Below are 12,225 nucleotides of genomic sequence, written 5' to 3'. Positions count from 1 at the left end.
GGAGGTGGAAGAGTGAGGGTGGTAGGGCAGTAGTGCCGTCTCAGATCCTCTTGGACCTGAAATGTCATGCGACTGTTGTTTCTACCCTCATATGGGCAGGTGCACTGTGAGGTTGTCCCCCCAAGTGCCCAGGGTAGGACATAAGACTTTGAGTCACTCTGCTTTCAGATCCCCAAATCTATCTGAGTGTTTTTCTACCGTCTCCTTCTGAGTTCAAGGATTCAAGTTAGGCAGGAATCAGGTCCCATACTTCCTCTCTTTGTTCATCTTTCTCTGTTTTAGCCAAGCTTATTCCCTAGTCCAGGAAAGTATTTTAGAGCCTTCTTGTGCAATGAAAATCTGCTCTGATGTCATATTCTGTATTCTTCCTATTTCATGGCTTGTAGCTGCAACTCTATGCTCAGTTGTCTGAGACTGATTCTCTATTGCTCAAAATCATCATTGATTTATTTTCTATTTGTAGTGCTTACTCTGGGATTGCTTGGTAGTTCAGCTGGTAAAGAATCCACCTGCATTGCAGGAGACCCTGGTTTGATTCCTGGGTCAGGAAGGTTCCCTGGAGAAGGGATAAGCTACCCACTCCAGTATTCTTGGGCTTCCCTGGTGGCTCAGGCAGTAAAGAATCCGTCTGCAATGAGGGAGACCTAAATTTGATCCTCGGGTTGGGAAGATCCCCTGGAGGAGGGCATGGGAACCCACTCCAATATTCTTGCCTGAAAAAATTCCATGGATGGAAGGAGTCTGGCAGGCTACAGTCCATGGGGTCACAAGGAGTTGTTCACAACTGAATGACTAAGCACACAGAAAGGACAGTTAACATTTCTTTTAATGAAAGTCTGTTGGTGAAGTTTTTTCAGCTTTTGTTTATCTAAAAAAGTCGTTATTTCACCTTCATTTTTTGAAAGATACCATTATTGGTTATAGAATTATAGATTGACAAGTGTTTTTTTCAGTATTTTTAACAGTCATAGATTCTTTTCTGGTTTTCATAGATTTTGATGACAAGTCTGATATCATTCCTATCTCTCTTCCTCCAAACGCAATATGCCTTCTTCTTCTGGCTGATTTTAAGATTTTTGTGGACTTCTCTGGCAGTCCAGGGGTTAAAACTCTGTATTTCCACTGGACAGGATGTGGGTTTGATCCCTGGTCAGGAAACTAAGATCCTCCATGCCATTGCCAAAAAAAAAAAGATTTTCTGTTTCTCACTGTGTGTTGATTTGTTTAGCAATTTGATTATAATATGCCTTGGTGTCGTTTTCTTTGTATTTGTCTTGCCTGAAGTTTATTGAGATTCTTGTATTCAGAGGTTAATAGTATTATCAAATTTGGAAAAAAATTTTTTCACTATTTCTTCAAGCATTTTTTCTGTCCCTGCCACTACCCTACCCCCTCAGATTCCAAGTGCACGTTTATCAGACAGCTTTATATTGTCAAAGAGGCTCTGTTTATTCATTATAGATAGTTTTATTATAAAATTTCAATTTCATTGATATTTTCTTCTTCATTGTTTAATCTGCTAGGCATCTCCTCTAGTAAAAATTTCATTTTAGATAATGCATTTTTCATCCTTAGATGCTCTATTTAGTTCTGGTCTAAATATTATATTTTTCTCCTCATCGTAATACTGTTTTATTTTACAACCTTGAACATACAAAGGATATCTATAGTAGCTATCTTAATAGTCATATTTTCTAATGCTATCACTTGTTATTTCTGAGTCTGTTTCTATAAACTGATTTTTCTCCAGGCTACAAGCTACACTTTCTTGTTTCTTTACATGTCTAGTAATTTTTTATTGAATACAGAGGCTTATGAATTTTGCATTTTGAGTGCTAGATTTTGTTATGAAAAGTGAAAATGTTAATCGCTCAGTCGTGTCCAACTCTATCTGACCCCATGTGCTGGAATCTGCCAGGCTCCTCTCTCCATGGAATTCTCCAGGCAAGAATACTGGATAACCAAGAATACTGGGTAACCATTCCCTTCTCCAGGAGTCTTTCTGACCCAGAGATCGAGCCTGAGTCCCCTGCATTACAAGCACATTCTTTACTGTCTCAGCCAGCAGGGAAACCCAGATTGTGTTATACCTCTACAAAAAAAAAAAAGCTCATTTTTCTTTCCTGGTAAGTATTTTAGTTACGGGCAGATCAGTTTGATCCTTACAAGGCTTACTTTTAAACTCCTTTTGGGTAGACCTGGAGTTGCCTTTATTCTAAGGATCATTTAGCTTTATTTCTAAACCTTTATCCTTTTCGAGTCTCTGCTGAATGTGCTGTGAATTCCAACCAAGACCCTCCGCTTTGGCCAGTGAGCATAAAAACAATTTGTTTTCCTGTAAGATCTCTTGGAATTATTGGGCTTACAGCTCCCCAAAATGTGACTGTCTTTTTCTAGAACTTTCTCTTGCCAGATATGTAGGGTTTAATCTTACCCATATATAGGATTGATATTTAGCCAGCAACTCAGAGAGACTCCTGTGCAGATTTCTAGACATCTCTGTGTAATTCCTTCTTTCTTAGTGATTTGTCTTGCAAATTAGAGCAGACTTAGTCTTTCCAATCTCTATCTTCTCAATTCAGTGTGAGGGCTGGGTTCTCCTTGAATTTCTCTTCCCATGCTGTGGTCTGGACATTCCATTTTTGCAGAATGCTGGCGATGATAGAACTCAACTTTTTCATCTTTTCTAAAGGATCACAGTGTTTTGCTGTTGTTCAATGTCTAAAAGTATTTGTTTCTGATATATTATACAGTTTTCTAGTTATTTGCAGCAAGTGGGTAATCTGAATATTCTTACTCCCTCATGATCAAAGGTTCTCAGAGTGATTCTATTGAATACTAGTTTTTGATAATTACTCTGCATCCTCAGAATGGTGATTAGCGCAGTGATTTCCTGAGAATGTGTAGGTTTTACTTATTCTTGGTTTGAAAGGATAGATTTACCTGAAAGTTATAGAAATTCAATAAGGAAAGAAATTTTATTTCAAGGGAATGTAAGGAAATTAATTCACCAACATTTATCAAGCACCCTCTAACTTTCAGGACCTTTCCTAGTTATTGGGCATATACCAAACATAAACCAAGAGATTATTTTGAAAATCTCTACTCTACCACATTTACTATGGAGAAAGCAGAAAAGGAGGTAAAAAGCATAAAAAAGTGAAATCTTAAAATCTGTACTATGTTAGATGGCAAGCGCCACATGAATGGTAGAGAAACAATAGTCCTCCTGGTACACGTGTGGTACTGATTGGAAAACATGGCCAAACTATCCCTTCATTAAACTTAATGATAGAGGCCATCTGTTTAGAGGGAAAATAGCCAACTGTATTACTGTAAATGTAAATCTACTATAGAGCTCTCCCCTCATGCCCTACTAATCTCTGTTTAATTCATAAACACTTATGTGTCATCTTCATAGAAGTATTTGCTAACTTGTTTATTTTCAGTGACTGGCAGAAGACAGCTCTCCATGAGGGTAAGCATCCAGTCTGGTTTTGCCCACAACTGCACCCCCAAGCATTTCCATATAGGCTCATGATTTGGAGAGTGTTCAGTCTATTACCCGTTAAACACGTGTGTTGGAGAGACCCATGGATGTAAGGGTTCTTGACACCTGCCTGGGTTATACCTTATGTGTTCACCCTCAATTCTCCCTTCAAAAATTATAGCCAATTTCTCTTTGAAAGTTACCTACTGTAATTCGACTTTCTTTATTTCTTTTTTTTTTTTGCAGCAGTCCAGTCACTGCACACCCTAAATGACCAGATATCCCATTTTATTGTCACCAAGTCAAAGGCACTGGAGGAGGACCAAGACCCTTTTCTTCCCACTGAGAAGGAGACACTCAAGAGTTCCATGATATTGATGAGGCACCTCTTAATGGATGCACAGGTACAAAGATCAATAAATCCTATATAGAGTGGGTGGTAACCTTTTTTGTTTTCTTCTTGGTATAAGCTGTGCAAAAACGCTCATCTGTCACATTCATTATGTGTGTCACATTCATAAACAGCTGTATAATGGACATTCTGATATATTGAGTATTGGATTTCTAATTAAGTATTATTTTGGATTTAGTATCAAAGTGGCTTGTTTTTAAGTCAAAGTAATAGGGCTTAAAATAATATATGTGTTGTCTCTGAGAATTTAACAGATCTCCCATTAGCCTTGGAAAGTGAAAACCCATTTACATACAAATTTGGCAGGCATCAAAGCTGGCAGAGGCTTTGGAGTGGAGCAGTACTTATCCCAAACAGCATCACTGAGTAACTAATGAATATTTTGGTACATTTGGTGCACCACCAGTAAGCGAATCAGCACTATTTTTTCTTTCTTTTTTTTCTTTTTAATGCTAGCAGTGAATTAATTACAGAAGATATTTAGTTCATTGCATGCTTTGTTGAGATGTGATACTTCAAGGCTATTCCTTGTTCACTCTTTTATTGAAATATTTAAAAAATAATGTATCTACTCCTTCTGGTTTTGTTGGTGGGTCTCTCCAGATATGTTGATGGACAAACACCAGGTGTCTTAAGAGAATTGATGGTTTTCTGTGTTTGTGAAGCCAAGCTGAACTAGATTTTATTTTCGTGTCTGCCTCTTCCTTATCTAGAAATGTTTAAGAAAATTTTCTTTGGGTCTGGTGATGTTGTTCTATTTTCTCATAGAGCTTTCTTCCTGAGCTTTTTTTTTCTGTTCAACAGCAGAGAGGTCAGAATGGTTGGTGGTTTCCTGTGTTCTGCTCTGTATCAGATGTTCTACTGTGGTTTCTTTGCTTTTGTTTCTATTATGGTGGGTTTTTATGTTTTATTATTTAAAATTAATCGTGAAGCCTCGATCTTGCACCAATAAGACTTTGACCAGCAAAGATTTGTTCATTTCTCACCTGTCAATGCTTGAAGCTGTCCCATGGCATTTTTGAGGCCCTGTATTGAGGTGGCCCAAATTATGCAAAGCCTTTCATTTTTATTCACTGTTCTCCCCTTTCCCCTTTATTATGAGCAACCCGTTCAGCCTCTCCTTTCTCCCCAGGCCTGACTAGTGGAGAAAGGGAAGATTGTGAAGCTACAACAACCAATTTTAAAACTCGGGGGAAAAAATGGAAATTTAGAACAATTTACCAAATAAAAGAGAGCAAATTCTTCTTGAAAAGATTAGCTTTCCTCAGTGCCTAGACCCAATCCTATAGCTAATAAAACAGCCAAGGGCACCATCTGAATGCATCCTTGATGATGTTGTGTAAACTCCTGTTTGCAAAATATTAAGGTAGTAAGAAATCATTCATCTTTTCCCTCTCCTTCATATATGAGCTTACTAGTACCTAGAAGTGGATTTTGAGAGTTTAATGTTGCTTAAGGAAATATTTTCTCCCCCTAAGTACAGGGTTCATTTAACAACTTGTATCCTTTATGGCTTTGATTACAAATTTTTCTTTATTTATCAAGTGGGACTAAAATATCTTATGTGGTTACTGTGTGGGAAGAATTGATGCTTTTGAACTGTGGTGTTGGAGAAGACTCTTGAGAGTCCCTTGGACAGCAAGAAGATCCAACCAGTTCATCCTAAAGGAAATCAGTTTGGAAGGACTGATGCTGAAGGTGAAACTCCAATACTTTGGCCACCTGATGTGAAGAAGTGACTTATTTGAAAAGACCCTGATGCTGGGAAAGATTGAAGGCAGGAGGAGAAGGGAGTGACAGAGGATGAGATGGTTGGATGGCATCACCAACTCAATGGACATGAGTTTGAGTAAAACTCCAGGAGTTGGTGATGGACAGGGATGCCTAGCATGCTGCAGTCCATGGGGTCACAAAGAGTCAGAAACGACAGAGTGACTGAACTGAACTATGTGGGAATATTTTATTATCTCATTCTCTCCTGGTACCAAATCAATGCCTGCTAGAATTTTCTCATTTAAATAGCTAGGGAAACATGGAGCAAGATATGGTGGATATTCTGCTAAGTCATACATTCTAAAAGGAAGATCAGTTGGATCTTTCTCCAGAGAAAAATGATCATAGAAATTCAAGTAAGAAAGTGGTATAGTATCTGGAAATGTTATTTCTTTGCCTCTTATTTTTTCAAAGATCCCTCCCTCTTATCTTTTGGACTAACATAGGATGAGGTGGGTTGTGATCAATCTAAAAATACTAACTTCATTTATTTGCTTCTAAAGCCATTAACTTTTTGAAACATTATTTGTGATTATGAATCTAGGTCTATGGCTGAAGTCAATTAGATTCATGTTATTTAATACCCCCAGGCTCAGATCACCTCTGAAATAACTCTCTATAAGATTAATGTTGCCAAACTTATAAAATACTGAGAAACCCCAACATTTTTGGAATGGCTGGGGTGATGTGTAGTTTTGAGTTCTGAAATAGACAACCATAGCTATATGATTTTTAATGAGAATCTTTATTGAGCATTTTGGAAATTTGGGTCTTTTCCATTCTTTTTTTTTTTTTTTTTTTGGCATTGCCTCTTGTCTTAGTTCCAAAGATGAACAAATGTACTTACTTCATTTTCTAAGTTCATCAATAATGAGAGGTCAATAGCAGGTAAATATAACTTCTAGGTACCTCCTTCCGTTCAGCTGCATTTTGTGATATTAATAGATGTTTGTGTGTTGCAGGCCATAAGCTCTTCAATAGTAGCAACCACATCCTGAACTTAGTTGGTGTAATAACCTTCTTAGTTCCATACCCAGAGGACTCTTAATAGTATTAGATTATGATGAAATACTCTGACATCAGCTTGCAAGTTGAATGAAGTCAGGCAAAAAGTATTCCAGAGAACCTGGAGGCTGCTTCCAGAGTGACTGCTTAAAAGACATAATCGATTCAAGTCACATCTGTCTTGGAAGCAATAAATTCTGCTTAGGAGAATGTCAAAGGCAAAAGCATTGCTGGGCTATGAAATTCCACCTCTGAGGATTATAAAACAGTATGCACAGAGCAAACACATCTCCCAAATATAATGGGGGTGCCAGAGATGATTGGCAGATCTGACAATCCATCCTAGAGAATGGAATCAAGAAGGAATATCTCACACAGGCAGCCCAGAGGCCTGCAAGTATTTATTCATCCCCTACATGTCTGTCTGAACATTTAGGGGGTGTCTAAAAGAGGCCCAGTGCCTCTATTTGCATTTCATTCCCTGTATAATCCAAAGGCCCCCAAATTCAATGAAGGGTACCATTCAGATCACATTTGAAACCTGATCTTGTGGCTTTTATTCCTGAGAGCTCCGTCTAAACCCAAAATGCCGACTCAGCTTTGTAAGTGATTAGATTCATAACACCAAAGAGGCAATTCTTTCTGGTACAGATTAATTCTTTTACTTGTACTATGTGACTCTGCATGCTAAGAGGGGTTGATTATAGCAAATTAAATCTCCTATTGGCAGTTCTCTCCTTCTTTCCTCCAAAGACCTAATATCATTATTTATTAAGGGGTAAACAAATGCTTGGGAAAACAATAAGGTCGCTTTGTTGGCAGTAAGGTCCTTCTCTGGAAGGCTGGGTATTGAAAAGCAGAGATCTTTTGTGCCTCATTGTGGGTGGGGGGCTCTTTCCACAGGACTTGGGATATGGAGCGGTCAAGGAGGTCCTGTGCTCCACTGACCTTCGGCCACTGGCCAGGCCTGACAGTGCCTCAGCCTTCTCTGCCTGGAGTGTGGCTTGTCCAGGTCTGAAGGGAGAGCTCAGTTTGAGTGAGACTCAGTCACTGGGGCGTCCTTCCCAGACGACTATCTCTAAGAATGAAGTGAGCAAGTCTTTAAAGGCAAAAATAAACTGTACAACCGTCTTCTCTAAGCAAGTCTGCATGTACAGGCTGACAAAAGTCAGGTGTTACGCAGAAGAGAAATGAAACCTGCTTTATCTTCTGGGCTGTCTTATTCCCCTGCTCTGTCCTCATTGTCCCTTTTCTTCTTGCTTTGTTTTTTGTCCTTCCTTCTCCCCAGTTCAGTTTAGTTACTCAGTCACATCTGACTCTCTGTGACTCCATAGACTGCACCATGCCAGGCTTCCCTGTCCATCACTGACTCTTGAATCTTGCTCAAACTCACATCCATCGAGTCAGTGATGCCATCCAACCATCTCATCCTCTGTCACCCCCTTCTCCTCCTGCCTTCAATCTTTCCCAGCATCAGGGTCTCTTCAAATGAGTCACTTCTTCACATTAGGTGGCCAAAGTATTGGAGTTTCAGCTTCAGCATCAGTCCTTCCAATGAATATTCAGGACTGATTTCCTTTAGGATTGACTGGTTGGATCTCCTGCTGTCCAAGGGACTCTCAGGAGTCTTCAACACCACAGTTCAAAAGCATCAATTCTTAGGCACTCAGCTTTCTTTGTAGTTCAACTCTCACGTCCATATGTGACTACTGGAAAAAACATAGCTTTGACTAGATGCACATTTGTTGGCAAAGTGATGTCTCTGCTTTTTAATATGCTGTCTAGGTTGGTCATAGCTTTTTTTCCCAATGAGCAAGTGTCTTTTAATTTCATGGCTGCAGTCACCATCTGCAGTGATTTTGGAGCCCAAAAAAATAAAGTCTGTCACTGTTTCCATTATTTCTCCATCTATTTTCCATGAAGTGATGGGACCAGATGTCATGATCTTAGTTTCCTGAGTGTTGAGTTTTAAGCCAGCTTTTTCACTCTCCTCTTTCACTTCTCCCCATGCTTCAGCATTTTCCCTCCTTCTCTCAATTTTCACTTCTCTCTTTCCTCCCCTGCCGCCTCATTTCTCAGTTGACAAAATAAATCCTAGTTGAGATGTGGGATGAGATTCTGTTCCCCTTTCCCTTTCCTGTCTCTCCCCTTCTCTTTTCTCCCTCTCTCCTCCCTTCCCCTACACCATCTCTTCTCCCTTCCCCTCCCCTGTGTCTTCTCCCCTCCTCTTCCCTTCCTTTCCCTTCTCTTCTCTCATTTGTCTTTCTGTTATTTGTACTCAGGGAACTTGAGAGCATATTTGCCAAGGACCTATATTCCCCTTGCCAGACAAGAACGAGAACATCAGGAGAGGGCAATGGGCAGGAGACCAGCCTGGCATTCAAGGAGGTCAGTGAGGGCCCTGCCAGGATCAGAGACTCGATATGATTTAGGTGGATTCATTCTCCTTTCTTGTTTTGTTCTCTAGACTAGTCTCCCCTGGTTGATTATGCTTTCTGATTGATTTCTGGCAAGAATCAGGCAGATTTAACAGAAATGGTTTGATTGTTTGAGCTACCTGGACACCCTCCCTCTCTAGACTTGAGGTAGGAGGTAGATGGGACCCCCAGGGTGACGTGATGGGAGATTCATTCCCTGTGAAGCAATACCCCCACATATCAAGAGCAGGACAATTGAGAGAGGAGGCTGGGCCCTGCCAGATAGAAGAGAAGAGACCACATAGTTTTTGTTTTTAAATTCAGGAAACATCCCTGAATACACATGTGCAGAAAGACTCTTTGGAGGTCAAAAGTGGAGTGATGCTAACTGATGCTCACTACCCATAGGCCTCTTTAGTGGAATTCATCTTGGCTAAGAGATGTGAGCACACATATGGGAGAACCGTAAGATATGCCAAATATGAACTATGAACCAGGTAAATCAAAAATAAATTTAAATTAAAAAAAATAAATAAAAAACACACATCTCAAAGTAAAACTGGAAGAAATACCCCATAAAAGTGATTGAAACTACCACCAGGGCACTACTCTCTGAGCCCACCTGTGAGCCTATCTATACATACTGTCATTTTTCCTCCTAATAAATACTTCACTTGTTTCACTACTTTCTGTCTTTGTGGGAACTCTTTTCTGCACAGCTGAAGGTCCAGAGCCTTGTCACTGACTACTGATCTAGTTGTGATGATTCGGTGCTCTCACTGATGTGACTGACCTCAATCTCTGGCTGAGAACCGAGGCCCTGCTTCAAGCTGCTGCAGGCCGAGGCCATCCAAGATCAGACTGACCTTGAAGTGTGGTTTGGAGCAAAGCATCTACCAGAATAAACCTGGGCTCAGGCTCCTGACCAATAGGACAGTGAGATCTGCGCAGTAGGTTTCAACACATGCTGGGAAATGGACCTTGGGTGTCAGGTAGTTGACACACACTCATTACAGAAGTAATATCACGACGACTTCTCGTTATCAGCACTTTCCATCCTTTCTGAATTCAACCTGTGCTCATAGTCTGGACCCTGTGGTTATTACTAATGCAGTTATCTGGTGCTTTAGAGCTGCAACTGGCTTCATAGTCATGAACGAGACCCTGTTGGCAGCTCTGGAGAATGTTTGGTCCTTACATTGCACAAACTGAGGCACCAGACGGATGCTTGACTTCTCAAGGTCACAGACACTGCCTATGAGTAGCAACCCAAGGGCAGTTTTTGCTTATATTCTGAAATGTGACACCAGGCTTAGGCAAGAACTGGAACCCTCCCCAGTGTAGTAACAAGCAGAGAAGAGACTCTGCAATTAGAATGAGGGCAAAGAGGCAAAGTTTTCAACCTAAGAAAATTACCCTCGGATATTTTTAAGTCTACTCATGCCATCAGATTTTCACTTCTTAAAGGTCATAGAAGAAAGAAATACTTAAATGGATGCTGAAGAATCAAGCTCAGCTAACAGGAAAGCTACAATGGTAAGCTGATTATTCAAAGGAGTCTTAGCTTATCCCCTCCAGTAATCCCTGGGCTCGGTTACCCATCCTCTCCCTGTGCATTTGAAAAGGCAATGCTATTTTCCATCCTCAGATTCAAAACTATAAAATCAGCAGGTATGAAGCTTGTAGTTTCTTCTATAATGTGTGCAAGTCCACTTCCCATTCTGCCATGATGGTTTTGATCTTTTAAAGTCTTTTTTAAAAATAAATACAATTTAACCTACAGGCATTGTCAGGCTTAAATGTGATCCCATCAGTTATAGAGCTTCTGCAATCACCTTTCCTGTTCAGGAGAAATGGAGGGTGAGATATGAAATTGTAATGCAGGCTCTGTTAAGCTTGTGTTTGGGTTTTTTTTTTTTTTTTTAAGATAATAGAGAAAGGTAGCCTCTTCCGAGACCTCTGGCACCTTTGCAAAATCCATGAGGCAGAACTTTAGGAGAAATTATGAAATGCTGAACATTGCTTTCAGTGTTCACCATGTAAAGGTCCAGGTTTAACTGGAAATAAGGCTCAAAAAGCAGGACTTCTGTCCATTGCTAAATTGTGATGGAAAGGAGCATCTCTCAGGATGTTGTTGTTGTTCAGTCACTAAGTCGTGTCCAACTCTTTGTGACCCCATGGACTTAGCATTACCATGCTCCTCTGTCCTCCACTATCTCCCAGAGCTTGCTCAAATTTATGTCTGTTGAGTCCGTGATGCTGCCTAACTTCTCTCGTCCTCTGCTGCCCCCTTCTCCTTTTGCCTTCAATCTTTCCCAGGATCAGGGTCTTTTCCAGTGAGTCAGCTCTTAGAATCAGGTGGCCAAAGTATTGGAGCTTCAGCAACAGTCCTTCCAGTGAATACTCAGGATAATCCCTCAGGATGGGTAATATTTGAATGGAATAGTCTGTATCAAACTGGTTTAGTTTCCAATAATCTGCATAGGACTAAAGAGCAATTTGAGAATTTATTTTCAAGTCATAGAACCTTTATGTTACATTTTTAGGTACTGAGTGTTTATTTGAATGATATACCTTTCAAATTGTTGACTTAACTCACAACACGAGAGTTGAAAGTTAAGTTTTATTTGAAGCAAAATGAGGACTGCCCCCCGAGAGACAGTACCTCAGATAGCTCCGAGGAACTGCTCCAGAGAGGTAGGGGAGAAGAACAGCATGTATGTGATTTTGGTAAAGGGGGGTTACATACAATCAAGCACACGTTTTCTGAGAAGGTTTCTGCTAGTCTGGTGACACTTTCTGTTAGTCACCAGAAGCAGTCATCACCATGAAGCATTTTGATACTTTTCTAGATAAGAGGAGATACAAGAATTGAGCTCATAAAATCTTCTCCTGAAAAAATCTCACTATCTGAAGACCTGTCCTGCCAGTTTTTCCCCAAACACAGAGGGCCTCATTTCTACTCTCCACCCTGAACTAATTTCAGGGGCTGCTGAAGGTCAGCAGCTCTAGCAGCATGTGATTTCCCTGTCTCCTTGTGGAGGTAGACAGCAAGCCCCCATGGCAAGTGCCAATTTGTACTTGAGAAAATGATAACATAATGGACTTCACATTGGTCTAACCATCGA

At 40.3% G+C, this 12,225-nt stretch overlaps 1 protein-coding gene across 1 annotated transcript in view; it reads left to right on the top strand.

The window, feature by feature from the left end:
* Nucleotides 1-12,225, top strand: part of KAZN (kazrin, periplakin interacting protein) — a 1,348,869-nt gene that overhangs the window by 343,810 nt on the left and 992,834 nt on the right. Inside the window, exon 2 of the mRNA XM_070768463.1 lies at nt 3,737-3,894. Within this exon, the coding sequence (XP_070624564.1) occupies nt 3,737-3,894 (158 nt within the window). The remainder of the gene's footprint in view (nt 1-3,736; nt 3,895-12,225) is intronic.

Source organism: Bos indicus, chromosome 16 (assembly GCF_029378745.1).
Source record: "Bos indicus isolate NIAB-ARS_2022 breed Sahiwal x Tharparkar chromosome 16, NIAB-ARS_B.indTharparkar_mat_pri_1.0, whole genome shotgun sequence".
In the NCBI taxonomy this organism is placed as follows: Eukaryota; Metazoa; Chordata; class Mammalia; order Artiodactyla; family Bovidae; genus Bos; species Bos indicus.
Note: the sequence above shows the minus strand (reverse complement) of the source record. Positions and strands in the feature narration are given on the sequence as shown.